We start from the raw sequence: 27,921 nt of genomic DNA, 5'->3' as shown, positions 1-27,921 counted from the left end.
CAGCCCCCTAATCATTTTAACTGCCCTGCTCTGTGCTCCAGCAGCGGCTGCATTTCAGCGGTCCTGCCTGCGCCAACAGGCCCCTGGTACAGCTCTTGGGATCAAAGCTTCTTCATAAGGATTTCGAGGCCACTTTTCGGCCTGGCAGCCTCTTTGTCCGGCTCTGTAACACACCCATGGTGCATACCCTCTTCTAAACTCACCCCGCCCCGCCCCTCTCGAATGCCCCCCACTGCCCCGCCCCTTCTCTCCCGAATATGGGGCGCGGCGGGGGGGGAGGGGTGCTCCTCTTCTCTCTCCGGTTCCGCGCGGCGGCGGCGGCCGAGCAGCCCCGCGCAGGCGCGGCCAGCGGAGCCGCCATTTCCGGCCCCTTGCGCTGCGGCCTGCAGCTTCTCCGCCCCGCGGCGTCTCTCCACCCGCGGCGGGGAATCCTCTCCCTCTCCCCGGACCAGCCTGCGGGGAAGCCCGGGCCTCGCCCCCTCCCCACCATGCGCCACAGCCTGACCCAGCTGCTGGCGGCCTCGTCGGGCGGGGAGAGCCCCTCGGCCGCCGCCTGGCAGCTCCCCCGCGCGGGGCCGGCCCCTGGGGCCGGAGGCGGCCATGGCGGGGAGGAGGAGCCGGAGGGCCCCCGCACCAAGCCGCAGCGCTGGGACGCGGCCGTCCTGGAGCAGCCGCAGCAGGGGCGGGGGGAGGCGGCCGCTGGGGCCGAGGAGCTGGCCGAGCAGGAGGACCCGTTCGCGGGGCTGGGGCTGGAGCTGGGCGATCTGCTGGAGGCGGCCCAGCCGCACTGGGACCTGGATGTGGAGCCGAGCGGCTGCTTCTGCGGGCAGCAGGACGAGCTGGAGCCGCCCCTGAGCGCGCCGGGCCGGAGCAGCTGCGGGGCCAGCCCGGGCGGGGTCGGGGCCAGCCCGGGCGGGGTGGCGGCGGGGAGCCGGCTGAAGGCGGCGGCCGCGGCCCGCCTGAACCGGCTGAAGAAGAAGCAGTACGTGTTGGGGTTGGAGAGCCGCCTGCAGGGCCTGGCCGCGGAGAACCGGCAGCTGCGGGACCGCAACCGGGGGCTGAACCGGCGCCTGCGGGATCTGGAGCGGGAAACTAACTACCTGCGGGCCGTGCTGGCCAACCAGAGCGCCCTGGGGCAGCTGCTGAACCGCCTGGCCGGGGCGGGCGGGCTCAGGCTCCGTACCAGCCTCTTCAGGGACATGGACCCGCCCCATCAGCACCCACCACAGACTGGCGAGAGCCGCGACCACGACTACGCCCTGCCGAGCCGGGATGCTGGCGAGCTGGAGGCGGAGGAGCGGCCGGCCACCGGCGGGATCTGCCTCCACGTGGACAGGGATCAGCTGTCGGTGGAGTTCTGCTCCCTGTGTGCCAGGCGGGCATGTGCCTCCTTCAAAATGTAGGGTCAAGTACCTGCTTCAGTCTTTATTCTCACCTGTCCGTGCCCACATCCGGGGGCCTCGGGCCGTGGCGGAGCAAGCAGGCCATGGCTTGAAAAATAGGGGGTAGGCAAAACTGGCATGGGAACGGCGCCCGTGTGTGGCAGAGGGTAAAGAGCTCGCGTGAACGGCACACTTGGGAGCTTGTTTGTATTGGGTAAAGATTGTGCAAAACTGGTGCACAAATAGTGCGCTTGGAATCTGCTTACAGCAGCGTGCTAAATATTGTGCAACCTGACATATGCAGGTGTATTCGGAGCCCGTTTGCAGCAGTGAGTGAAAGATCACGCAAACCTGAAGCATGAAAGTGTGCTCAGTGCCCACAGTTGCCAGTAAAGATAATACTGTCTACCCTGTTTTGAATCAGATAATGTGTAGTCGGCTTATCCTGAGGAGCTGAAAATACTTGTTTTTGTTTTTTTTTAAAAGAAAAATGCTGCTTTATTAGGACATCGTCACCGGACAGACTTAAGAACAAAAATAGTATTGATCAGCAAACAGTTAAAGCATGCATATAAAACTGTAACAAGTCTCAATTATACATTACTATTAAACCTCTCTGACAGTTTCTTTTTTAGGTGCTTGCCCTGCCAGGCTCCGTTGTGTAGGGGTTAAAGAACAGTCGTTTTCCACCTCGCAACCTGGTAAGGATCCATATATTCCCATAATGCGATATCAAACAGCTTGCATTGATGCTTAGTCCAGGTTTTTCTGATCACTGGTTTAGGACCAGTGCTTAGAAATGTTTTCTCATCTTGAAAGCATTTGTACTGATTTGCCAAAGTGTTTCCAGCTTTGGCCAATGGACAGGTAGTGGATATTAAAACTATATTCTGATTATTATTCTTCTCCTTGCCTATATTCTGCAGTGGAGTTTTGACTTGATTTTAGTAGCCAGTAGCTCACAAACTAATGGAAAAGGAATAACGTACACTGCTTGCTTTCCTTCTAATAGTAGCAGTTTTTAAGATATGTGCTACTGAAATATGCATCTGATTAGGGGAAAGGACAAATAATATGGTAATGAGTGTGATGTGTTTTTTTTTTTAAGGTCTTCTGTTTTTAGACCACCCAGAACTATAAGCAAATGGTTCTTGTTTGAAAGGTCAGGATTTGTGCCTTCCAGTGGTATACAATTCCTGATGGTTCTCAAAATCACTTTAAAAAAGTCATTTCTCATTAGTCTACCTTACTTGGTGATGTAAAAATTTGTATGTTAAACATAACCCAAATATTGGTTTCAATTATTAACATTGTACAATGGCACCCTAATGCAGGCAAGTCACCTACTTTTTTCACATAACTGTAACGTGAATTGCAATTCTAATTCTAGTTCACCATAAATAGTCTGTATACCCAAGATCACTGAGATTCCTTGTATTTCAAAAGTGGCTTTTTACTTAAATTACATGCATACTTGTGTAACTTTACTATGGGATCTTAAATTGGTATCTCTGAGTATTCAGAAATATCTCTAACTTTCTATAGTCAGTTAGGAAATACAATCTGCAGATGAACAAAGGTTGTCTTGACATTGATGGTTTGAAAAAATAATGCGCATGCAGACCTCCATGTTTAGTTAAGAGAGGAGGAATAAAATAATTTGGGGGGGTCACAGACAAATGTGTGAGAGTTGCTTTTGGATCAGCACTAATATTACCCTATCTTGCAAGACGAATAGGTTACAATACACTTTTTTATTTTTTGGTTGTATTAAAATGTTTAGATTATTCACATGTATGTAAATTGGGGAAGAAAGGGTGTGAAAAATAATTAAATGTAAAGTGAGGTTTCACAAAGAATGGGTCAACTTAAGTCTAGAGTTAATGATTGAGATGTCTCTATTTGTAAAATGATTGAGTTAATATACTTAAACCTTAACACTAAGGTATAATAAATGGATTTATATGTTGGATTAAGAGTAAATTGAAGAGTCTCCTCCTCCCAGTGATGTGCTTAAGTAGCTCCCATTAGTGGTAATAGAAGTTAAAGGAAGAGCAAGAGAAGAGACAACTAATTTCTTTGTGAAACATCACTGTTTGAAAAAGTATATGTGTATTTAGCATCCTTGTTTTTCTTTATGCTAAAGTGGATACAGCTGTGTTGGGGCAGAAGAGACGGGACCAGCTGCTGGCCACATTTCCTGCTTTATTTTAAAAGGTAGTATAAGAAATGGGGGAAAAAGAGGTAACAGGGCTTCTGCTGTCTTTCATTTTTGAAAAGCTTGAATGTTTGGAAAAACTAATCTCACCAGTCCAAAGTTAGTGTGATACTAATTTGAAAAGTGACTGTGTACAAAGGTAATTTTTTACCTCTGCTTTCTTTGTATTCAGAGTTACATGTTCACAGAAATACAGAGCCAGCACAGCTAAGAACTAGTTAGCTGTGGATTCTGTTCCATCATGTACAGTATCAGCCAGATTATCTATTGAGTTCCAATTTTTGACACTTATATAACCCCATTGTAGGCCATGGGGTAGTCCAAGTGTCATTGAGAGCCTAATTTAACTTTTAGAGCTCTTATTCTTGGTGATATGTGAGCTGGGAAGAACTGGACTTACTTGAGCCTAGACTGAGTGTGTAGGGCTCATAGTTGGAGAAATGCATCTTTACTTCAACATCTTATTCAACAAAAATATTAAAACAGTAAGCATGGAAGACTGCCATGGTATTTTTAGTAAGTTTTAAGGTAACTATTAAGTTACCTTAACTTAAATGTGACACTGTCTTGCTCTGTAATAGGATTCCCCCTTTTTGCACAATTATAAACACTTTGTTGTTGGATCAGAGCAATCTGGGACTTAATCCTGGTCTCTAATATGCACATGTCCATCACTGCGTTCTGTAAAATCTACTGTGTATGAGCAATAGTTAATTTTACAACATGCAAAATGTTGTGTGCCGGTACAACTAAGAACAGGATCCACCCCCAAGAATGTGACTGCAGGGATTTTTAGTGCCTTCTGAATCATATGTAAGCCAAACAGAGGGGAAAATTCTTTGAATGCTAATCAATTTGTGCTATCTGTATGGAATATTGTTAAATACAGCTTTTTGAAGCAGAAACCTTGAACTGATTTCTTAACGATACTTGAAAAACTTGTAAATGTTTCTTTGTAATTAGCTTTGTGCCGTACAAATAAGAATACAGTACTATAATAAAACCAGATGTGTTGATCTTTCAATTATGGGCTCAAATTTTTTCATTTTGTTATTAACTCAACGTTTTGTTTTTAATGGATGGATCTTTAGATGGTTGGGAATTGAAAAAGGGATTGCTAACAGTGTTGCCTGTACGTTTTTATCAGTTGGGAAGCTTTTTAAGCAAGAATATAAAACTGGTATTTGAGTTAAACCATACTTTGATTTGTCTTACAGCTTTATAAAATTACTTTTTCTTTAAATGAACAACTTTTGTGGGTGGGGATGGAATAAAACTGTTGCTGTTTCTCAAGAGTCTAAGATGCAGTGGCACTTTCTCCTTGGAGTTTGCAGTGACCACTCTGATTTACTAAATACATCATTTAATAAATAACACTTTAACTGTGTGCAGCATTTCTTCAAGAAACCATGTAACTTAAGTAGAAATCTTAGGCCTGGTCTACTCTAGAAAATTGGGTCGGTACAACTACATTGGTCGGGGTGTGAAAAATCCACATGCCTGAGTGGTATTGTTAAGATGACTAAGTAAGTCCCCATGTAGACCATGCTAGGTCGATGAAAAAATTGGATTATCTACACCAATGAGAGAACCAGTTGGATTATCCACACCAATGTTGGAGTAGATAGGGTCTGCACTGAAGCACTACAGTGGCACAACTGTGCTGCTGTCGCGTTTTAAGTATAGACACACCCTTAGTAGCTACTTCCATGTTCTGGTGACATATCTCTCTCTCTCTCTCTCTCTCTCTCTCTCTCTCTCTCATTTTTTCATTTCATTTTTTTGCTTCCTAATGTTGATGGTTATCTACTTTCTATTTACTGTCATGTTGTTAGTTCATAATTTTATGTCCTGTTCTTGTTTCACATACTAAATTTGCAGACTAAGGGCCAACAAAGTGCTTGTTCCATTGAGTAATAGGTACGCACATAAGGCCCGACTTGAATTGCAAATGATTGTCAAAACCCTGTGGCTGAGGTGCAGACACGCCATGGAAAAGTAATATTGGACCCTATTACTTACGGTAACAAAGTCCGTTATTACTTTTCCATGATTTTCTGCTGTTGGCCGCCTGGGGCCGAGAGCGGGGGCTCTCGCAGCTCCCACTGTCAAACTGCGGTGGAAGCCTTTTATTGCGGAATCCGCAGTATTGCCAGTTACATAGGGTCTTACGCATATAACTTTTTCTATTTTGACTGTATTCTGCAATATGTTTATCTAAAAATGTAGTAAATGACAATAGTCAAATGTTGAACAAATTGGCTAAACTTGATGAAGTGTAACTGTTGACTTAGGCCTGGTTTACACCTAAAATTTAGGTTGACATAGCTGCATTGCTCAGATGTGTGCAAAATCCACACCCTGAGTGGCGTAGCTATGCTGACCTAACCACCAGTGAACGTGCCGCTAGGTTGATGATGGAAGCATTCCAGAAGAATGCTTCCGTCATCAGTCTAGCTACCATTGTTTGGGGAGGCGGTGGTCCTTCAGTAACAGAAAAATCCCTTCTGTCACTGAAGGCTGCATCTACGGTATGGAGTTATGCCAGCAAAGTTATACCACCATAGCTATGCCGCTGTGGTACCTGTAGTGTAGACATGGCCTTACGCTTCCCAAGTGGTTTACATTTCTGGATATATGCAGGGGTTTGAGAGTACACAGTTGATAAATTTTAACAGGTTTTTAGAGTTTGACTGCAAGGCTGTATCATAATGCTCAGTTGTTGAGAGAGTCTTAGAAAGATGTTTGTTCTTTGGACGGTGCGCTTCAAGAAAGTGGCTTGTTGGGGTGTGGAGTTATTGGTTGCCTCTCCATCTCTAATTTAAGTGTAGGCATTGCATGTACTTAAAGTAGTCTGGCTCAGTCTACAGCAGTTATAACGAAGGATAAGATTTTTGTCATGGAAGTCACAGACTCCATGACTTTCAGAGAGCTTGGTGACATTTTCTGCTTCAACTTCAATCCTGTGCTTTGAGGTGGTAGGCCCTGTGGGCTCCCAGATTCCATGGGTCCTGCAGGGGCCCTGGAGCTGTGTAAGTCTCTCCCCCCCACGCCCCCCGAAGTTAGCCCTCACCTTATTTTTAATAAAAGTCAAAGACAGGTCACAGGCTTCTGTGAATTTTTGTTTTTCCTGTGACCTGTCCATGACTTCAACTAAAAATAATCATGACAAAATCTTAACCTTATTTATAACAAAAGAAGTGGGGAAATACCTCAGTAAGAAGATTAAATTAATGAATAAAAAGAAGTTAAAATTATTTAAGCAATAATGACATAAGGGAGTGTATTTCTTGGCTTAATGAGCAGCTGGAAGAGTTAACGTCTGGCTTTGTTTTGTGCTGTGCGCTACAAAGGAATAACTGATTAAAGGTTATAATTGGTGTTATAAACTGAACATACACGTAAACAGAAGGGAATCACCATTTTGTGTCTTAACTGCATGAAGATAGTGCAATATTTTTCATTGCTGATGTTTTTCTAGTAGTTAAAGACCATTACAGTAATCAGTAAGAAATAGGACTTAATTCTCAGTAATCTTAAATGCCTGTGCATTTTAATAGCATTGCAAATTAACCTTTCTCTCTTTTCTCCAAACAGCTTAGCAGCACCTGGGGGAAAAACAATTCAATTTTTCTGCAACCTGTAACTGCCTGGAGAGTTGGTATCAAAGTAATTATGGGGAGCCATGTCACAAATTTTGGCATCTACTGATGTATCTGAGTTACCAGGTTTTTTTTGTCACTTGCCAAAAGTGGAGAGTCCTAGTGTTTCCTTTGAAATTTTGAGGGACTTATTAAAAAATAAAGCAAAGGTTTTATGTATAAAACTTTCATAAAATTACCCATTTTTAAAAACCTTTATGGTAATGTGTTTTGGGGATTGTGTATTTGGATATGGTATCTTCTGCGTGAAGGAAAGTATTGTAATACTTTGTATACAGCCTATTATACTATTATTTATTTAGACTTACAAAAGCCTCAGTAGGTGTACAACATATGATCTGGGTTTCCAAATGGATATTTTGTATTCAGAAACTTTTTTTTGTAGTTTTAAGCATAGTAAAACGTAGGTCACCAGTGGTGGGTGTGGGGCTTTCTTGGGCGGTGTGCCTGTTTTGGGCTTAGGAGAAATCAAGAAGAGGAGGGGAGTGTTTATTGCCAGGGGGATTGGGAGCAAGGAGAGGAGAAAGCTGTTGCTGGTTGTGATAGGTGAAGTAGTGTTTTGTAGCACTGTTCATAAAACGGAGAGCTCTGCTCATGATGGTACAGCAGGCTTCTCCATTCCTTTCCCCTCTAACAACCCTCCCTCCCATAATCTGAATCACCATCGTTCCAGCAGAAGATTAGACCTTGACTACCTTCAGAATCCATCTATATTGCTTCTTAATTGCACAGTAGATTTTGCCTTTAAAATGCAGTGAAAGCTACTGCAGTAGTGATGTTTTTGTGTGTAACCTGTTTTTGCCATGATGGTAAGAATCTCTACAGATAAGGATGTAACTAAAAATAATTATGACCGTACCTGTAACTGCTGACTTGGGATTTTAAACTTTTTCTTGCTTAGTTTTCAGTTGACTTTTGGCATAATGTAACATAGATACTACTTTTCATAGTATTCCTACAATTTGTGTGATGGTAGCTGTTACTAGAAGGTACATAACTCAACCACTTGGAATTTTTTTTTTTTTTTGATGTGAAATGCCAAAGGTACTGGGGCATACTGAGAAGTATTTGTATGTAAGAGGCAAGTAGCCCCGCATTAAAACAATTTTTCCCTTATCGATGAATCTTTAAATAGCCATGCTAACATATTTGACTGAGAGAAAAATTGCATCAGTAACTTAAAAACAATTTTTTCCTGGTGCAACTTACAAGTGGATGAATTAAAAACTTTTCAGTATCAGGCTTTGTAACTTTAAACAGTGACTGGCCAATAGCCACAATGTGTGTGTCCCTATTTTTTTCAATCTCCTGATACAGACTAACTTGTTAAGTTTTTAAATTTGAATAAATTATTTAGTGTAAAAGAATGTCATCAGGTGAACAGTCTAAAAAAAAAAAAGGTACAGGGCTGCAATTGTTACTCTTTAAACTAGTTTAGTTTCCAAAGCGGAATGAGTGTAATACTAATTAGTTTGATTAAATGCTGGTTTGAGCTAGGCATTGATTATGTATGCTTCTTCTGTCTCAGTTCTGTGATGCAGCTTTGATACTGTCCTGTAAAATACCTTTGTTCCGGTCATGGGACCCTAGAGTGCCAGTGATAACTGCTGAACAGTACAGGAGCTAAATGTTTGTTTAGATGAAATCCGGTATGGCAAGAAAACTACAAGGGAATGCTGGAGGTCTCGGCGCTGTGTGTGCGGAGGAAGAATAGTGTGGTTCCATTAGGTAAATTGTAAATATAGGGACAGATTCTGCTCATTTTTCCCCTGTATAAATCAGGCTCACCCCACAGGCTTTCAATTACCTAGGAAACTAGAATTACTGTCGTATACATGATTGTTTCTCTGCCATAGCAATCACATTGCTCTTATACTTGTCAATTGCATGCACATAATTTTTGGAAAGTTGGACAAATACAATAAAACAGCAACTGTGCATTCCATTTACACTAGTCCAAGGATATAGATTCACTAACAAACCTGATGGTTGTTTTCAATAAAACTCTAGGATCGGGGAACAGAAGCACAGATCATTTTCTCTTTAGAGCAGGCTACTCTTGAACAAGCTGACACATTGTCACTCTAAAATTTGGGGAGCCTGCTGGCTGGCAGTTTACTACATTTTTGTGAAGGGTGTTCCATGTCCTTCAGACATATTTGGTATGTGGGATTGCACTGTATATTTGCAAAGAAGATACATATCTATGCCCTTACTGTACTTACCTCTTCATTAAATGTGTATAACTTTAGAGTGTTTCAAATTAGCATCTCACATAAAGCACCCTAGAATGTGCTGTAGTGAGTGTGACTGTACCTTGACATCAGCCCAGACCACTTACTTTGTGAGACCCGAAGATGTCTTTGGGTAATGAGGGCTACACATTACTTGAGCAGCATAGATCACTTTCAGCCTCTTGACTGACTGTCCTGGTTAGAAGAAAGCTAATGAATTTTATGTGCAAAATTAGATGACAGGAGGCTCCAAAATTCTTTCTGCTTTGACCTTTCTGGTATCTGGGTATGGAGGCTTTTAAATTAACTCCACCCCACTTTGCTGTCTTCTTTTCTATCTTCTTCATCAGACTAGTAAAAGTGGAAATGAAGATATTTGGTCTGCCATTCAGGATTCAAGTAACAATGCAGAATACTGTATATGTTGGCAGAATGTGTCTCAATTTTGGGAAGGTTTCAGAGTAACATCTGTGTTAGTCTATATTCGCAAAAAGAAAAGGAGTACTTGTGGCACCTTAGAGACTAACCAATTTATTTGAGCATGAGCTTTTGTGAGCTACAGCTCACTTCATCGGATGCATACCGTGGAAACTGCAGAAGACATTATATACACACAGAGACCATGAAACAATACCTCCTCCCACCCCACTGTCCTGCTGGTAATAGCTTCTCTAAAGTGATCATCAAGTTGGGCCACTTCCAGCACAAATCCAGGTTTTCTCACCCTCCGCCCCCCCACACACAAACTCACTCTCCTGCTGGTAATAGCCCATCCAAAGTGACCACTCTCTTCACAATGTGTATGATAATCAAGGTGGGCCATTTCCTGCACAAATCCAGGTTCTCTCACCCCCCTCCAAAAACCACACACACAAACTCACTCTTCTGCTGGTAATAGCTTATCCAAAGTGACCACTCTCCCTACAATGTGCATGATAATCAAGGTGGGCCATTTCCAGCACAAATCCAGGGCCCCCCCCCCCCCTCGGAAACAAACACACACACACACAAACTCACTCTCCTGCTGGCAATAGCTCATCCAAACTGACCACTCTCCAAGTTTAAATCCAAGTTTAACCAGAACGTCGTGGGGGGGGGGGGGGGGGGGGGTTAGGAAAAAACAAAGGGAAATAGGCTACCTTGCATAATGACTTAGCTACTCCCAGTCTCTATTTAAGCCTAAATTAATAGTATCCAATTTGCAAATGAATTCCAATTCAGCAGTTTCTTGCTGGAGTCTGGATTTGAAGTTTTTTTGTTGTAAGATAGCGACCTTCATGTCTGTGATTGCGTGACCAGAGAGATTGAAGTGTTCTCCGACTGGTTTATGAATGTTATAATTCTTGACATCTGATTTGTGTCCATTTATTCTTTTACGTAGAGACTGTCCAGTTTGACCAATGTAAATGGCAGAGGGGCATTGCTGGCACATGATGGCATATATCACATTGGTGGATGTGCAGGTGAACGAGCCTCTGATAGTGTGGCTGATGTTATTAGGCCCTGTGATGGTGTCCCCTGAATAGATATGTGGGCACAGTTGGCAACGGGCTTTGTTGCAAGGATAGGTTCCTGGGTTAGTGGTTCTGTTGTGTGGTATGTGGTTGTTGGTGAGTATTTGCTTCAGGTTGCGGGGCTGTCTGTAGGCAAGGACTGGCCTGTCTCCCAAGATTTGTGAGAGTGTTGGGTCATCCTTCAGGATAGGTTGTAGATCCTTAATAATGCGTTGGAGGGGTTTTAGTTGGGGGCTGAAGGTGACAGCTAGTGGCGTTCTGTTATTTTCTGTAGTGTCCAGGAAGTGGATCTCTTGTGTGGACTGGACCAGGCTGAGGTTGATGGTGGGATGGAAATTGTTGAAATCATGGTGGAATTCCTCAAGGGCTTCTTTTCGTCCCCTAAAGCCCCTACTCTACTTGCACTATATTGATGACATCTTCATCATCTGGACCCATGGAAAAGAAGCCCTTGAGGAATTCCACCATGATTTCAACAATTTCCATCCCACCATCAACCTCAGCCTGGTCCAGTCCACTCAAGAGATCCACTTCCTGGACACTACAGTGCTAATAAACAATGGTCACATAAACACCAACCTATACCGGAAACCTACTGACCGCTGTTCCTACCTACATGCCTCCAGCTTTCACCCTGACCACACCACACGATCCATTGTCTACAGCCAAGCTCTGCGATACAACCGCATTTGCTCCAACCCCTCAGACAGAGACAAACACCTACAAGATCTCTGTCACGCTTTCTTACAACTACAATGCCCACCTGCGGAAGTGAAGAAACAGATTGATAGAGCCAGAAGAGTTCCCAGAAGTCACCTACTACAGGACAGGCCTAACAAAGAAAATAACAGAACGCCACTAGCCGTCACCTTCAGCCCCCAACTAAAACTCCTCCAATGCATTATTAAGGATGGGAATTACTTATAGACTAGAGCAGTGGTTTGAAATTGCAGCTAGACACTAGTTCCTTCCTCTTACTGCTCCCCCTTGGCTAGAATGTAGAAAAGCAGAAAGTTGAGGTAATATTAAATCTATCACTTTATCAATTTAGAAACTGATATAAAGGTGCTTATTTCTAGAAACTTATGTAAATAAGCTTCATTAACGTAAGTACCTTTTATACCAGTATGGCTGCATCTATTCTAGGGACTAGTATTACTTTAACTGCTGGCTATTAAAGCAAATGCAAAAATTCCATAGACAAGCTCTATGAGAAGAACTTCTGGAAGTTAGCTCTAATTCAGGGAATTAGAGGGGGATTGGGTCTAGAACCATCTTGTCCAGAGCTGCTTCTGACCCCTCACTCCACACCCTCAGCTTGGAGGAAAATTTAAAGAGTTAAGAAACCTAACCCCTGAAAAAAATCTAAGGTAAAACTTTTTCCTCTTATAGCTGCTCAGATTTCCCTAGGACTTCCAGAAGAGGGGGAGAAGGTTCTGGTTATTTTTAGAATGCTGAAAAGGGTATTTTGCATTGTCTGCAGCCAAACTCTGGAGCATTTGTTCCAGTTGATGAGAAAATAAAGCTAGTCCTATGCACACATCCATTATTAAGTTTAATCTTGTAGGATAAGCTCATGAAAAGACTTAAGGGGTTGTTGGAAACAAATTCACATTTTACAAGCTCCCCCCTCCCAAAAAACAACTCTCTGTCCCCTGCCTGGTGGCTGTCCTTGCAGCCATGGCCACATTGGCTAAGGATGCAATTGCTGCCTTGTATGGGGGTCTTTGAGTTCTTTGCCCTCTCTGATGTTGTTGCACTGCAGCTGTATAACTACTCTAGCATAGAGTGCAACTGTAATGATTCATGGATGTCTTCATGGAACAGAACTGAGCATGTTTGACTAATTTACTTCCCTGTCTTACATAAAAATGCCCAACACACGTGGTGGTTTAAATAATAGGCTAAATTAAGAACTTTCCTGAGGGCAAGATGTTTTGCTGTGCAGTAATATCCTAAGGAAATGATGGAAGGAGGAGGTTGGTTGGCATACTTTAAACTAAGATGCTATTACGTGGAAAACGAACAAGGACTGATCTAGATTCTGCATTCTTGTTTTGGAACAGATTGTCTCAACTCCTGAGCAGGTAAAATAAATACAGTACTTGTACTATGGTAACTACTTATCCATATTGCTTTTTGGTTTGTAACATTATGAATAAAAACCCAGGTTATAGATGTATTTTTGTGTAATTCTGTTGATGAACAGGTGCTCAAATAAGGTGTGAGGCATCAGAAGTATTAAATTGCCCCAAGTTCATCATCACTCAAGACTGGTTTACCAGAGCACAAAAAAAAAAAAAAAAAAAAAAGACTGCCAGCAAGATCCCTAATTCAGTGTTGAATTAACTCTATTTGATGATAGTCCTACATACCTGTACATTGCCTCTAGACTATGTGGTTGATATGAAGGGGTGGGCGGGAGGAGAGACATGGGTGTATTAATGCAGCACCTCTAATCCCATTTGACTGATGCACAAAATCAGCATATATGTATTTCTTAGTACATTTGGGGAGTTTTGAGTGCTCCCTGATAACTTAAAAAAACTGCATAACCTTTGCTCTATGATAAGTTTGTAGGGGTCATACATAATGAACACTGAATTGTGCTTCCAAAAATGTGTTTGGGAAGTGGGTATTCCCCTCTAAAAGTAGTACACAAAACAAAATTCTGTTTCAGTTTACCATTTAATAGTGAAACACATTGAAAAGTCTTGATTTACTTATTTAAAAAAACCCACAAAGCAGTAACTTTCTTGCCTTATTTAGTTTCACGGTTTATTGTAGTAACCCACACAAGCATTAGAGAGTTGTGTATTTTTTAGTTTTAATCTTCGAGTTCTTCAGGATTGCTGCTTGCTTCAGGCAGCTGGAGCATTTTCATAAATATTCCATACTGTCTTGAGCTGAGGTAAGTTCCAAATGCAGCCTGCAGCAGGATAGCAAAACTCATCTTCTTAAAGATTGGTTGAGAGACTTTAATCCAGAAGCGTAACATATTCTCTTTCCCAGGCAAGGGAGCTGAGCTGTACCTATACAGAACACAAGACAGTAAAACTTAGGGGAAAATCGGTGGTAAAGTTAACAAGACTATCTCCCTCTTTAAAATTACACAAATTTTAGGTGTTGGGTATATCTACAAAGCAATTGGACAGCTTTGGCTGGCCCATGCCAGCCAACGCGGGTTTACAGAGCTGAGGACGCAGGGCTGTTTCATTGCTGTGTTGGGCCTGGGCTGCAGCCCAGGCTCCAGGTCCCAGAGCTCAGGCTCCATTCTGAGCTGGAAGTCTACACAGCAATGAAACAGCCTCGTGAACCTGAGTCGGCCAGCCATGGGTGTTTTGTTCCTGTGTAGACATACCCTTACTAGCTTTTTTGGGTACTAGGAACCAGTGATCCAGATTAGAAGTAAAGTATTAATACTTGCCATGATTATAAGGCTCAACTTCAAATTGCTTTACAGACCAGTCTTTAGAATGCCCCTGGGGGGTAAAGTATACCCTCATTTTGTCAAGTGGAGGCAGAGAGGTAATTTGCCTAGGATCACAAAAGGGAGTCACCATTGAGATGGGAGCTCATGTGCCCGGCTCTCTGTCCTCAGTTCCTGGATCTGTTCCTTAATCTTGTTCCGTTCCAATTGATTAGTACTATGCTTAGTTATCTACCTTCTGTTCAAAGACCTTCAAACATTAGGTTAGCCATATTTTAGGCAACTCTGGTTTTCCTATAGAACAGATGTCCCACTCAGCCTGCCGAACTCATCACACAGCAGGGGCTAGGCAGGATAAGATTTATGAATGCTGCTCTGCAATCTTACTTATTCCACCCATTGTAAAACTTTTTTTGCTCTGTAATATCCAAAAAGACTGAAATAGCCAATTACGCTTTGAGAAGAACTGTGTATAATTAATTTGTCCCAAGAAACCAAAGTATAACAAAATTTCACATACCTGGCTGCAAGTCCTGCATTTATAGGAATAGCCAAGAAAATGGGATATAGACCACCTATAACAGTCCCAATTAATCCTCCTCTCACTAATGCACAGGTTGCACACGTTAGATCACCTAGGTGACAAACAAGTCATTTCACAGTTAAGATACAGTATCTACATTGTTTTTACATTTTAACCTGAGCTTAAAGAGGCAGGCTCTCTGAAGTGAAATATATTGTCAGCGGAAATGGCTATGATGAACTGGAACTAGAGATTAAGTAGAAGAGTCTACCTAGTGTATTATGACACCCCTCCACCGTTCAGCTCTATAGAGTTTCCAATCAAATGTAACCCAATTTGTATGGCTGTAATTGCACCTAAACTTAAGTGCCAGGATGCAACAAACAGTTTTACATAAGCATTACTGATTCAAAGGGGAGTTGCAAACACAGATCCATTGATGGTGAAGTGTTCAAAAATTAGTGGGGCGTGTCATAGAAAAATCGGTTCCATCTATATCCCCTCACCTACACGCCATTCAGGTTGAAGAATGTTTTTTGTATATGCATAAATGTAAAAGTGGTGTCTTTTGACATTGTTCTGTGCACCTGGCAGTTCATGTACAAGGTGAGGTTTTCAACACTACATTGCTTCACTGTTTTGCAATAAGCATAAGCTTTTCTGGTATTGTATATAAAACACCCTGACAGTTTTTATGACATGGGACCTTTGAAAACAGTGCCCTTCATAAGGAATTAAAAATTTACCTGACATTAAAGGTACGGTTACAGCACCGTGGTAAATTGCTGCTGTTGTGAGGAATGGAAGAACAGCCATTGGCAAACTAGAAGCAATCCGAGCCTCTGTCACATTTAGGATGCGTCTGAAAAAACTGTTTGCTATTAAACCGCAAAAGCCTCCATTTATTCCTAGGAAGTATGATCCATGTGTTAAGAGTTTCCTGTGGGGGGGAAAATTAGGTTAAAATGTTAAGCAACTGTGTGGTGTACAGGATATCTGTTTGTTCAGTCTTATGTCTTTGGGAACATGCTGTATTAAATTACTACTCTGAAGATGATCTAAAATGGAGTCATCCTGCTTTCAGAAGCAACTAGGTACAGTATTCTCTGCTGTATGCCTGAAGTTACTGTGATAGTGGTAAGGATCAGGGAAGAACAAGTAGGTACACCTTGAAGTATGCACAACTGGCCAGTGAATTACATGGAGGGGTTATCTTCTAAAACTGAGATTCTACAATTATAGGGGACCACAGGCATATCCAGACAGATGGTATAGGCAACTCAGAGGTAAAAATACTGTTTTTGAGGAACAACAGTCTGATTTGGTACAGTAAATGCTGTGGGTGTTGGAAATGATCTTACGCTTCCCTATGGTAACATTCTAATAAAAACATTAGGTTATGTGAGAAGCCCCTATACAAAAAACTGTCTGGAAAAAATTACGTTCATTGAAGTTTAGCCTTGGTGTTACACAGCAAAAGCAAACCACTTAGGCCGGAGTGGGTAATTATTTTTACAGGGAGGCCACTCCACGAATTTTAGTACATCATCAGGGGCCGCATATTTCTATTACAGGGATCAGCAACCTTTGGCACACGGCCCATCAGGGAAACTGCTGGCGGGCCGGGATAGTTTATTTACCTGTAGCGTCCACAGGTTTGGCTGATCGCAGCTCCCACTGGCCGCAGTTTGCCGTTCCAAGCCAATGGGGGCTGCGGGAAGCAGCATGGGCCAAGGGATGTACTGGACACCGCTTCCCGCAGCCCCCATAGGCATGGAATGGTGAACCGCGGCCAGTGGAAGCTGCAAGCGGCCGAACCTGCGGATGCTGCAGGTAAACAAACCGTCCTGGCCTGCCAGCGGCTTTCCCTGACGGGCTGCATGCCAAAGGTTGCCGATCCTTGATCTACTACATTAATGGAGGGTGGGGCGGGGTCTGGGAGGGAGTTTGGGTTCAGGAGGCGGTTCTGACCTGGAGTAGGGGGCTGGAGTGCGAGGGGGGTGCAAGGCACAGGCTCTGACCAGGAGGCGCTTACCATAGGCCCCTCCTGATGCAGCAGGGCGCAGGCGGGCGGGCGGCTGCTGGCACATCTCTGCGTCCCCCTTGGGAGGAAGGCGCTAGCAGGTCTCTGTGCACTGCCCATGCCTGCATGCACCACCCGCGCAGCTCCCGTTGGCCAGTTTCCGGCCAACGGGAGTTGTGAGGACAGTGCTGGGGGTGGGGGCAGCATGCGGAGCCCCCCCCCCCCGCCAGGGGTGTGCAGAGACATGCCAGCAACAGCTGGCTGCTTCCAGGAGCGGCATGGGGTCATGGCAGGCAGGCTGTGAGCACTCCACTGTGCTGCAGGATTTTCAGCTGCCTGGAGGTCATGAGGGGGCAGCCAAAGAGCCTGGCAGGCTCGACAAAAATGTTAGATGGGCTGGAACTGGCCCACGAGCTGTATTTTGCCCACCTCTGACTTAGGCAATACAGGGTTTTAGATCCCAATTCATTTTTTTCCCAAGTCCATATTTACTATTAAAAGCTGAATCCCACTTGTTTTAACCAAGACATATGCCATCCAACCTTAAGCAGAACTCTCTATTGAACTCAATCAAGTATTCTTTAAAATGGTCCGCAGAGCAGTGATAAAATTACTTATTTATATTCTAGTAGTGCCTGAAATGTGCTAGGGGTTATATGAACAGATACTGTAAGATGACACATCCTTGCCTTGACGAGTTACAGTCTAAGTATAAAAAGACAAAGGTACATACAAACAGAACATCCAAGGTGAGGTAAGAATGCATCTTGGCTTCAATCCTAACTAGGCGTATTCAGTTCAGCGTGATCAAATTTAATGCATGCATTAGAGTGGTTACAGGATGAAGGAACTCATTAGACCGCATCTCCCCTTCCTATTCTATCCCAATTATCCCTCTGTTTGCCCTTTGGTTCAGATGTCCAGCCTATTTGCTTTGACTCTACAGTACCCCAAGTTGCGGAAGTTTAACAAACAAAAATAGGCAGAGGTGGGTTGAAAAAAAAGAAAAAGGTCAGAGGTTAATACGTAATAGACAAGTGTTATGTAAACAAACTGGATGTAGTAAGGATTATATACTGCTAATTAATTGCAAAAATGACTTTTATCTGAATCATGAGGTTGTGCATAAGACAGCTTGTGCGACTGCATCACTTCCACAATGTCACCTTCAGTTCTTCCTCCCCTTTTCCAACTTAGGTTTGTTACATACGTTGCATCTTAAGAAAAATGACTACCAAAACTTACAAAGGAGACACACAAAGTGGGTGAGCTTTTATTGGAAAAATTTCTGTTGGTGCAAAAGCTTTCGAGCATCACCGAACTCTTCCTCAGGTATGGAGAAGATTAAACTAGAGGGTCCAGGCTCAATACAAGGTGGGATAGATTGTTAAACATAAGGGATTCACACATTTTAAATGGTTTCCTACAATGAAGTGGGCAATTAACACCTCTTCGGTGGTAGGACAATGGAGGGCTAGTAGGAACAAGCTGTATATCAAATTGTTGTAATGGGCCCTAAAATCAGTAAAAAGAAAAGGAGGACTTGTGGCGCCTTAGAGACTAACAAATCTATTTGAGCATAAGCTTTCATGAGCTACAGTTCACTTAGAATATAGAATATCAGGGTTGGAAGAGACCTCAGGAGGTCATCTAGTCCAACCCCCTGCTCAAAGCAGGACCAATCCCCAATTTTTGCCCCAGATCCCTAAATGGCCCCCTGAAGGATTGAACTCACAAACCTAGGTTTAGCAGGCCAATGCTCAAACCACTGAGCTATCCTTCCCCCTCACTTCATTGGATGCAAAATCATTGTCCTGGTTAAGCATCCAGCAGAATGAGAAGTCTGAACTCCCAGGCTCACGTTTTGAAGGTGTTCTGCAGGTTTCCTTTAAGGACGAGGCCGGTCAGCGATACAGGCGATTACTTTGTGAAAAGTGTTCACTCATGGAGGGTAGGGTGTTTTTGTCCGATCATTTTTATGTGAGTTCATTGGAGAGCCGAGTGATTGATTGGTTTCATACACAATTTGTTGTTGGGGGTATTTGATGCCCTGAATGTGGTACACCATATGTTGTGATGAGCATACGCAGGACCCATAAATCCTGAAAGGTGTGTTGTGGGGGGTATTGATCATTATAGCAGTGGAGATTGTCTACAAGTTTTGCATTTGTTGTTCTGGCAGGGACTGGTGCCGCTTTGAGTTGATGTGTCCTGGTCTGTGGGAAGCTTGGCAAGGTTGGGGTATTTGAAGGCCAGAAAAGGGGCAGGGGGTTGTTAAAGATTTAGTTGAGGATGTGGTCCCTGTTTACTATGGGTTGTAATTATTTGCTTTTACCATGTATGGGTTCTAGTGCAGGGTGGTAGGTGACAGCTAGGGGTGTGCTGTTAATTTTTTTCCCCCTCCTGTATTGAAGCACAATCTATAGGGATATTGGGGTGGCCTGTTCCATGATACGATCTACTTCTCTGGTGGAGTGTCCTTAATTGGGTAAGGCAGTTTTAACTGTGTATCCTGGACTGTCTCTTCAGAGTATATTCTCTAGTATCTGAGAGCCTGGCAGTAGATAATAGATTGCCTGGTGTGTCTGGGACTGTTACTGAGTTGTGGAGGTAGATGTGGTAATCTGTGGGCTTCTTGTATATAGTTGCCTGTATGGTACATTATTGAAGCTGGTTGTGGTGTCCAAAAAGTTGATGCTGGTGCCGGAGCGTTCTAGAGAGAGTCTGATGGATGGGTGCTGGTTGTTGAAGTTGTGGTGGAAATCTGAGGGAGTGTGAAGGTACAAGGATAATTCCTTTGGGGTCCAAGGCCTACAGCTGGCTGGCTGATTAGCCCCACCCTATGCACCTGAGAAAGAGCTTGTCTACACTGGCACTTTACAGCACTGCAACGTTCTCGCTTAGGGGTGTGAAAACACACACGCCTCAGCTCAGCAAGTTCAAGCGCTGTAAAGCGCCATTGTAGACCGTACACCAGTGCTGGTAGCTACGCCCCTCATGGAGGTGATTTTTTTAGAGCTCTCCAAACGCTGTGCTGCGACGACTTAAGCCATGTTAAAGCGCTGCCACGGCAGTGCTTTAACATTGCCAGTGTAGACTAGCCCAAGAAGTTGCAATTTAATTAGCTAACCCTTATAAAAGAAGCCAGCAGGAAATGGGGTAGGGGAGAAGAGAAGATAGAAATATCCTCCAGAAAGTTGACAGCCCTGACTGCTAGTGGAGCTGTTGCAAGGAGGAACTACTCTAGAAACCAAACAGACAGCTGGGAGATTGTGTGGAGTACTTTATTGCTGAGACTCTGAGGTAAGAGCCAGGAAATTTTGGTTACTGGTGTGAGGGACTGAGGCTACGTCTACGCTACAGACCTTACAGCAGCACAGCTGTACTGCTGTAAGGTCTCCCATGTAGCCGCTCAATGCTGACAGGAGAGAGCTATCCCGTTGGCATATTTAAAACCACCCCCAACAAGTTGTGGTAGCTATGTCAGCGGGGGAGCATCTCCTGCTGACACAATGCTGTCCACACCAGTGCTTTTGTTGGTGAAACTTATGTCGGTCCGGAGGATGGGTTTTTTCCCATGCTCCTGACCAACAAAAATGCTTATTTAGACATAGCCAGACTTGAGAAATGGAGCAGGTCAGCCTGCACAGACCTTGACGGAAGAATCTGCAAGGTTTAGATTTTGTACGGTAAGGCGGCTTAAATAAAAGAACTAACCATGCTGCGAACTGCTTCCTTGGATTCCTTGAGAGAGCACTCAGACGGAATTAACCCAAGGAGTGAGCTGACTCAGCAAGAGCAAAGCCTGGTCCGGTAGAAGGAGGCGCTATAAGACAGGCCCTAATCCTTTTACTGAGAGTTTAGGTTGTCTGTCCAGAGGATGAAAACATCATTGATGTATCTCAGGTATATCATTGGATTCAGGGTGCATTTTTCCAGAAATTCTTCCTAGAGGTGACCCATGAAGAGGTTAGCATATTGCATTATCCACAGCTGTTCCTATGGTTTGGAACAAACGTTTGTTGTTAAATGTAAAGTTACTATGGGTAAGAATGAAATGGATGAGTTTGGTGATGTGTTTGAGGTGGACTTCTAAGCACTGTTTATTATTTTGTAGGTATTTGAGACAGGCAGTGATGCTCTCATGGTAAGGAATGTTGGTATATAAGGAGGCGGTGGGCAGTGATGGTGTTCTGAAGGAGGCTGTTAATGTTGTACAGTTTCTGGAGGAAGACGGTTGTGTGGTGAGTGGCTCGAGGATGGTTTCTATGAGTACTGATATTCCTTCAGTAAAAGTGCCATGGCCAGATATGATGGGTCTGCCTGGGTTCCCTTGTTTGTGTATCTTAGGAAGCATGTAGAAAGTCCATGGGGTGGGTTTGTGGGGATTGAGTTTGTAGAGAGTTTCTCTTTGAGTTGTTTGGGAAAGGATTTGATGATATCCTTCAATTCCAGTGTGAACTGTGGTGTGGGGTCTTCTATGAGTTCTTTATTGTAGGTGGGGTCAGAGAGCTGTTGATTGGCTTCTTTGACTTAGTCATCATGACAGAGAACTATGCTGGTACCTCCTGTGTCTGCTGGTTTGAGCACTATGTGGGGGATAGGATTTCCGGATTGGTATCGCTATCCTCTTAGTGGCGGATATGATATTTAAGGATTTCAGTCTCCCCCTCCCTCGCCTTGAAGCAATCCGTGTAATGATCCAGTGTATGGTTTCATCCACTGGGGGGTTCCAGTCAGATGATTCTATTTTCTTATGACTGTTGGTAGGGATGTGGTAGTTGCAGGTGGCGTCATCTTGTTTGTGAAACACTTCCTTGAGTTGGCAAAAGCATTGTTCTAGTTCGCCACATATTAGTTTTTCTCACATCCTGGGACCAACATGGCTACACCACCACGGCTCAACTGCTACCGTTCCAGAAGTCACAAACTTTGTAGCAGTAGATGTGGGTTAAGCTCTCCACAGGCAGCATGTGATGGGATGTACAGGGTCATTCCCTGTCCCCTAGGGCAGGGGTTCTCACAACATTGGCCTCAGAGTACAGCTCTCGCTCGTGGCTGCACTGACACTTTTTCCTAAAATACTTAATTAACTTCAGGAAAAACAATTAAATATGCACAAATACACATCCAAATCATTGTAGTTTATATATGTACGGCTATTTTGCAGACTCAGTAATAAAACTAACTATGTGAAAAGTGATATTTGTATATTCGTTAATGTCACTTTCGCAGCACACTTAGTAGCTACCTGGGAGGCTGTGAAAAGTGATATTAACAAACATACAAGTATCACTTTTCACAGCAGATTTAGTAGCTATCTGGGAGATTGTGAAAAGTGATACTTGTATGTTTGTTAATATCACTTTTCTCAGCAAGCCACAGGACCCAGCCCTGATCCAGACAGCTGACGGGGGAGGCAATGGTGGGATGGATGCGGGGCTGCGGGAGGCAGCAGGCGCCTGGGGTGATGGGAGTGGGTGATGAGCCTCACGGCCAAAGCCAGGGGTGGGTGTCTGCTGCCATGCAGCCAGGGCTGGGGCTCAGAGCCCACGGCCAGAGCCAAGAGCCAGGGACAGGAACTGCATGGCCGGAGTCAGGGACTGGAGCCTGCTGTTCCATGGCTAGAGGTGTGGGTCAGTGCCTGGGACCACTCCCTGCTGTTGCATTGCCAGAGTCCGGAGCTGGAGCCTGCGCTAGCTGCTGTGCGGCCAAGGATTGGCACCCAGGGCCAGCTCCCGCCACTGCATGGCCAGAGCCCAGGACCAGAGCGGTGGCTGGGAGCCTGCTGTCATGCGGCGGGGGCAGGGGATCAGCGCAAGGGGCTGGGCAGCTGGAGATGGGGAGGGGGCTCAGCACCTGCATGGGTCGGTGCCCAAAGCCCCGCAGTGGGAGCCTGCTGCGGGGCTTTGGCGGCTGGAGCCAGTGCTCGCCACTGCACGGCCAGAATTGGGGGGCCAGAGACTGAAACCCCACAGCTGGAGCCGGGAGTTGTTACCCGAAGCCCTGTGGTTGGAGCCCGCTGCTGTGCAGCTAGGGGTCGGCGCCTAGGGCCAGCACTCGCCACAGTGCGGCTGGAGCCTGGGACAGGCATAAGGGACCAGCGCCAGTTGCCACACAGCTAGAACCAGGGCCAAGGGGGAGGTGTCAGTACCTGCTGCTCTGTGGTTGGAGCCCAGGGCCACATGGCCAGGCTCCTCAAGTCCCGCCGCTGGAGTCTGCCGCCCAAACCCCCTTCCCCAAGGTGGGTCAAGAACTCACCTTGCTCCTGCAGTGTTGTGCCCCACCTGTTTCCAGAGGCGGTGCAGGGGAGCGCATCCAGGAGCAACAGGGAGTGAGGGGACCATGCTTCCCCCACCCCCAATCACCACTCAGGGGGCTGTCATGGCTGCACGAAAAGCCTGTGGTGGCCGCATTTGAGAAACACTGCCTACTGGGTGTTCTGCAGTCCTGCCTCACTATTCCATTGGTGTCCCTGTGAGACCCTGCTGATCCAGGCAGTGCTGTAGGGGTTTTGAGGTGAAATCCCAGCAGGGGTTTTCAGAGTCCAAGGCAATGAGTCCAGCTGAACCTAGTCAAGCTTGAACACTTAAAAAGTTTATAAGGGGAAAAAAGGGATTTTTGCTGCTGAGAAGTCAGCAAAGGGGGCTGTAGAGGCAGAAGTGCTATGCTATTTATAGAGGTTTTTGTTCTGCAGGTCAAGGATTTGAGCAGAGTGGAGGAAAAGAGGATGACAGGACTGGCTGAACTACAACTTTGTGCATTAAATGTGACTTCACAGAGGGCTCCTTTCTCCTGACCATAGCCTCTTGTTAGATTTCTCTCCAGAAACCCAGGCTCTGGTCCTGCCACCACATTGCAGGGCAATCTCAGAATAAGGTCCAGGCCTTTGGCAGCTGCTCTCTTCCATGGTCCACCATAACAAGTGTAACATGCAGAATGGAAGACACTAGTCTAACAAATTTTTCCTCAGACTTTTAGTTCAGTCTAACAGTACGAACTGAGAAGGGAACGATGATTATCTGGTTACAGGGCAAAGGCTCATTTGCTGACCACGTTAAGATTAGAAGCTTTGTTTTATAACTGATTGGTGTTGAGCAACTAGGTGCTTGGCAATAGGTTCCAATATATGGGTTTTATCATGGCTTTTCCACAGCATTCCTCCTGGTTCCCCAGCTGTTCTGGGGAGGGAGTATGATGCACCGAGCTTACACCCGACAGAGCAATTTCCCTGAAATCATCATTTACATTTCAAATGTGATTCAGTATCTTTGAAAATCATCCATCAATTTACAAACACAAGAACAAAAAAGGAAGTCACAAAAGCTACTTAATTGGTAAAACAAATAAAGACAGGAGCATCACTTACTGGTCTGCTTCTGGAAGCCGAATGAACATTTTTAGCAGAGCTTCATTTTTTTTTGTATGTTGAAGCCTTGCATTTTCCTGTGGTGAATTTAGTTCAAGCTCTCTCCCTGACATTTTAAGGCTCTGGATCATAAAGTGAGAAGGAACAAGACAAGTTTTGGTTAAATGACATTGCCACAACATAACCAGATAACTTTTGCATGACAAGCAGGCAAATGATACGAGCTAATGCTTTAACCTCTCAAGAATGTAAAAGCCCTCAAAAAACCAAAAGGACATGATCCAGCTAAAAATGTCTGGGGAATTTTTGGGTACGCAAGCCCTGTTAAGCTGCCCTGTTCAGCAGGAAAGTCTGCCTGCCATAAGATTCTGAGAGAACATAAATCCTCAAAAAGAAAAGGAGGACTTGTGGCACCTTAGAGACTAACCAATTTATTAGAGCATAAGCTTTTGTGAGCTACAGCTCACTTCCTCAGATGCATCATCACCGCCCCATCATCTCAGGCATTGGCACCCTGACAGCAGGATTGTCTGGCTATGTAGACTCCCTCCTCAGGCCCTACGCTACCAGCACTCCCAGCTACCTTCGAGACACCACTGACTTCCTGAGGAAACTACAATCCATCGGTGATCTTCCTGATAACACCATCCTGGCCACTATGGATGTAGAAGCCCTCTACACCAACATTCCACACAAAGATGGACTACAAGCCGTCAAGAACACTATCCCCGATAATGTCACGGCTAACCTGGTGGCTGAACTTTGTGACTTTGTCCTTACCCATAACTACTTCACATTTGGGGACAATGTATACCTTCAGATCAGCGGCACTGCTATGGGTACCCGCATGGCCCCACAGTATGCCAACATTTTTATGGCTGATTTAGAACAACGCTTCCTCAGCTCTCGTCCCCTAAAGCCCCTACTCTACTTGCGCTATATTGATGACATCTTCATCATCTGGACCCATGGAAAAGAAGCCCTTGAGGAATTCCACCATGATTTCAACAATTTCCATCCCACCACCAACCTCAGCCTGGTCCAGTCCACACAAGAGATCCACTTCCTGGACACTACAGTGCTAATAAACAATGGTCACATAAACACCACCCTATACCGGAAACCTACTGACCGCTATTCCTACCTGCATGCCTCCAGCTTTCACCCTGACCACACCACACGATCCATCGTCTACAGCCAAGCTCTGCGATACAACCGCATTTGCTCCAACCCCTCAGACAGAGACAAACACCTACAAGATCTCTGTCAAGCTTTCTTACAACTACAATACCCACCTGCAGAAGTAAAGAAACAGATTGATAGAGCCAGAAGAGTTCCCAGAAGTTACCTACTACAGGACAGGCCTAACAAAGAAAATAACAGAACGCCACTAGCCGTCACCTTCAGCCCCCAACTAAAACCCCTCCAACGCATTATTAAGGATCTACAACCTATCCTAAAGGATGACCCAACACTCTCACAAATCTTGGGAGACAGGCCAGTCCTTGCCTACAGACAGCCCCGCAACCTGAAGCAAATACTCACCAACAACCACATACCACACAACAGAACCACTAACCCAGGAACTTATCCTTGCAACAAAGCCCGTTGCCAACTGTGCCCACATATCTATTCAGGGGACACCATCACAGGGCCTAATAACATCAGCCACACTATCAGAGGCTCGTTCACCTGCACATCCACCAATGTGATATATGCCATCATGTGCCAGCAATGCCCCTCTGCCATGTACATTGGTCAAACTGGACAGTCTCTACGTAAAAGAATAAATGGACACAAATCAGATGTCAAGAATTATAACATTCATAAACCAGTCGGAGAACACTTCAATCTCTCTGGTCACGCGATCACAGACATGAAGGTCGCTATCTTAAAACAAAAAAACTTCAAATCCAGACTCCAGCGAGAAACTGCTGAATTGGAATTCATTTGCAAATTGGATACTATTAATTTAGGCTTAAATAGAGACTTGGAGTGGCTAAGTCATTATGCAAGGTAGCCTGTTTCCTCTTGTTTTTTCCTACCCCCCCCCCCCCCAGATGTTCTGGTTTAACTTGGATTTTAACTTGAAGAGTGGTCAGTTTGGATGAGCTATTACCAGCAGGAGAGTGAGTTTGTGTGTATATGGGGGTGGGGGGGATGTGAGAACCTGGATTTATGCAGGAAATAGCCCAGCTTAATTGTCATGCACATTGTGTAAAGAGTTATCACTTTGGATGGGCTATCACCAGCAGGAGAGTGAATTTGTGTGGGGGGGTGGAGGGTGAGAAAACCTGGATTTGTGCTGGAAATCACTTTAGATAAGCTATTACCAGCAGGACAGTGGGGTGGGAATAGGTATTGTTTCATATTCTTTGTGTATATATAAAGCCTGCTGCAGTTTCCACGATATGCATCTGAAGAAGTGAGCTGTAGCTCACGAAAGCTTATGCTCTAATAAATTGGTTAGTCTCTAAGGTGCCACAAGTCCTCCTTTTCTTTTTGCGAATACAGACTAACACGGCTGTTACTCTTAAACCTTTGTGTAAGTGACTACAGGAACAGCACCTAAGACTAAGGGCTGCTTTAAAATGCCTTTTTTGACCGGCCTTAGGAACAGACTTGCACCCAGGAAAGAATATAACATAACAGATGCAAGGTGGGTGAGGCAATCTCTCTCCCCATCCATCTCTACTTTCCACCTAAGACAACAAAAGAAACAGCCTATGGACTTTGAGAGCAGATCCTGGCCTGAGAATTTGGCAAGTAATATACTGAAAACATGTGGTAAGGGACCTCACCTTGAATCAAGTCCAGTTTGTTAAGTATAGAAAGAGTTTTCATCTTTATTTTTCTTGTAACTATTTCTAACTTCAATGCCTCATGACTTGAACTCACTTAAAATTTCTCTTTGTAGTTAAGTAAACCTGTTTTATTCTTTAATTAAAAGTAATCCAGTAGTCTTTAAGGTGCCACTGCACTCCTTGTTGTTTTTGTGGATACGGCTACCCCCGATACCAGTTTAATACTATTCACATAAGGAGAGTTGCTTTTCCTTGTACTGTATCTATTTTTTATGTACTATAACCTTCAGGACGTCAGCAATAATCTCCCCAGTGAGCGTCCAATGGCTCTGCCTCTACCTTCCTTCCACCCTGTTTTAAGGTCTCTTTCTGTTCGTGTCTTCATGCAGCAGCCAACCACCAGCGGCTCCCGCTGCCTTGCCAGGGTCCCACCCCTACTCATCTCTCCTGCAAGCGCACAGACCCAGCGGGGCCTTGCGGACAGGTCGCCCCCCAGCTGTGTAGCTTCCCCCTTGGAGCTGGGCGGATGCGACCTTGGTCTGTCTCAGCGTGGCCTCCTCAGGCGCCGTGAAGCAGAGTCGTGCCCCGCTGCCCTGTCTTACCTTGTGCTGGGTGTCCTACCCCAGCTGCCACTGCTCCTTCTTCGGGTATGGCAGTGCCACCCGTACAGGCCCCCCAACATGGCCCCGCCCCGTCACACGGAGTCCTCCGCTGGGGGCCGCCATCTTACCAGTCATATGACCTAGACACGCCCCTCCCGAC

The 27,921-nt window shown here is 44.8% G+C and overlaps 2 protein-coding genes across 7 annotated transcripts; one reads left to right on the top strand and one right to left on the bottom strand.

The window, feature by feature from the left end:
• The first annotated feature begins 312 nt into the window (after window positions 1–312).
• On the top strand, window positions 313–24,738 carry CREBZF (CREB/ATF bZIP transcription factor). Of its 4 annotated transcripts, XR_013635578.1 has the most exons (5): window positions 313–1,399; window positions 2,006–2,083; window positions 3,529–3,599; window positions 18,184–18,318; window positions 23,684–24,738. XR_013635578.1 is itself a non-coding variant. In XM_073336276.2 (3 exons), the coding sequence occupies exons 1-2, from the start codon at window positions 489–491 to the stop codon at window positions 2,052–2,054; spliced, it is 960 nt and encodes a 319-aa protein (XP_073192377.1). In that variant the 5' UTR covers window positions 313–488; the 3' UTR covers window positions 2,055–2,083; window positions 3,529–4,624. The 4 variants fall into 4 exon arrangements, 1 of the variants encoding a protein (XP_073192377.1); XR_013635579.1 differs by lacking the exon at window positions 18,184–18,318; XR_012157949.2 differs by lacking the exons at window positions 18,184–18,318; window positions 23,684–24,738 and adding an exon at window positions 7,198–10,605.
• LOC140908670 (transmembrane protein 126A) lies at window positions 13,772–27,915 on the bottom strand. 3 transcript variants are annotated; one of them, XM_073336306.1, is made up of 5 exons: window positions 27,762–27,915; window positions 24,356–24,477; window positions 15,710–15,903; window positions 14,961–15,075; window positions 13,772–14,042 (listed from the first exon to the last, which is right to left on the bottom strand). In XM_073336306.1, exons 2-5 carry the CDS (start codon window positions 24,466–24,468, stop codon window positions 13,838–13,840), a joined length of 627 nt encoding a protein of 208 aa, XP_073192407.1. In that variant the 5' UTR covers window positions 24,469–24,477; window positions 27,762–27,915; the 3' UTR covers window positions 13,772–13,837. The 3 variants fall into 3 exon arrangements, with proteins under 3 accessions (XP_073192407.1, XP_073192417.1, XP_073192398.1); XM_073336316.2 differs by lacking the exon at window positions 27,762–27,915 and adding an exon at window positions 27,157–27,749; XM_073336297.1 differs by lacking the exon at window positions 27,762–27,915 and having other exon boundaries at window positions 24,356–24,486.
• Window positions 27,916–27,921: the final 6 nt, after the last annotated feature.

Source organism: Lepidochelys kempii, chromosome 1 (genome assembly GCF_965140285.1).
Source record: "Lepidochelys kempii isolate rLepKem1 chromosome 1, rLepKem1.hap1, whole genome shotgun sequence".
In the NCBI taxonomy this organism is placed as follows: Eukaryota; Metazoa; Chordata; order Testudines; family Cheloniidae; genus Lepidochelys; species Lepidochelys kempii.
The sequence above is the reverse complement of the archived record's forward strand: the minus strand, read 5'-3'. Positions and strand labels throughout refer to the sequence as shown.

Bases quoted from the DNA above. Each gene is read 5' to 3' on its own strand.
- LOC140908670 (XM_073336297.1), bottom strand. From the start codon at position 24,486: ATGATCCAGAGCCTTAAAATGTCAGGGAGAGAGCTTGAACTAAATTCA. The intron at 15,076-15,709 runs GTAAATTTTTAA...TTTGTCACCTAG, and splicing joins AACCGTACCTTTAATGTCAG to GTGATCTAACGTGTGCAACC. The intron at 14,043-14,960 runs GTATGTGAAATT...TGTTCTGTATAG, and splicing joins AATGCAGGACTTGCAGCCAG to GTACAGCTCAGCTCCCTTGC.
- CREBZF (XM_073336276.2), top strand. From the start codon at position 489: ATGCGCCACAGCCTGACCCAGCTGCTGGCGGCCTCGTCGGGCGGGGAG. The intron at 1,400-2,005 runs GTAGGGTCAAGT...CCTCTCTGACAG, and splicing joins GCATGTGCCTCCTTCAAAAT to TTTCTTTTTTAGGTGCTTGC.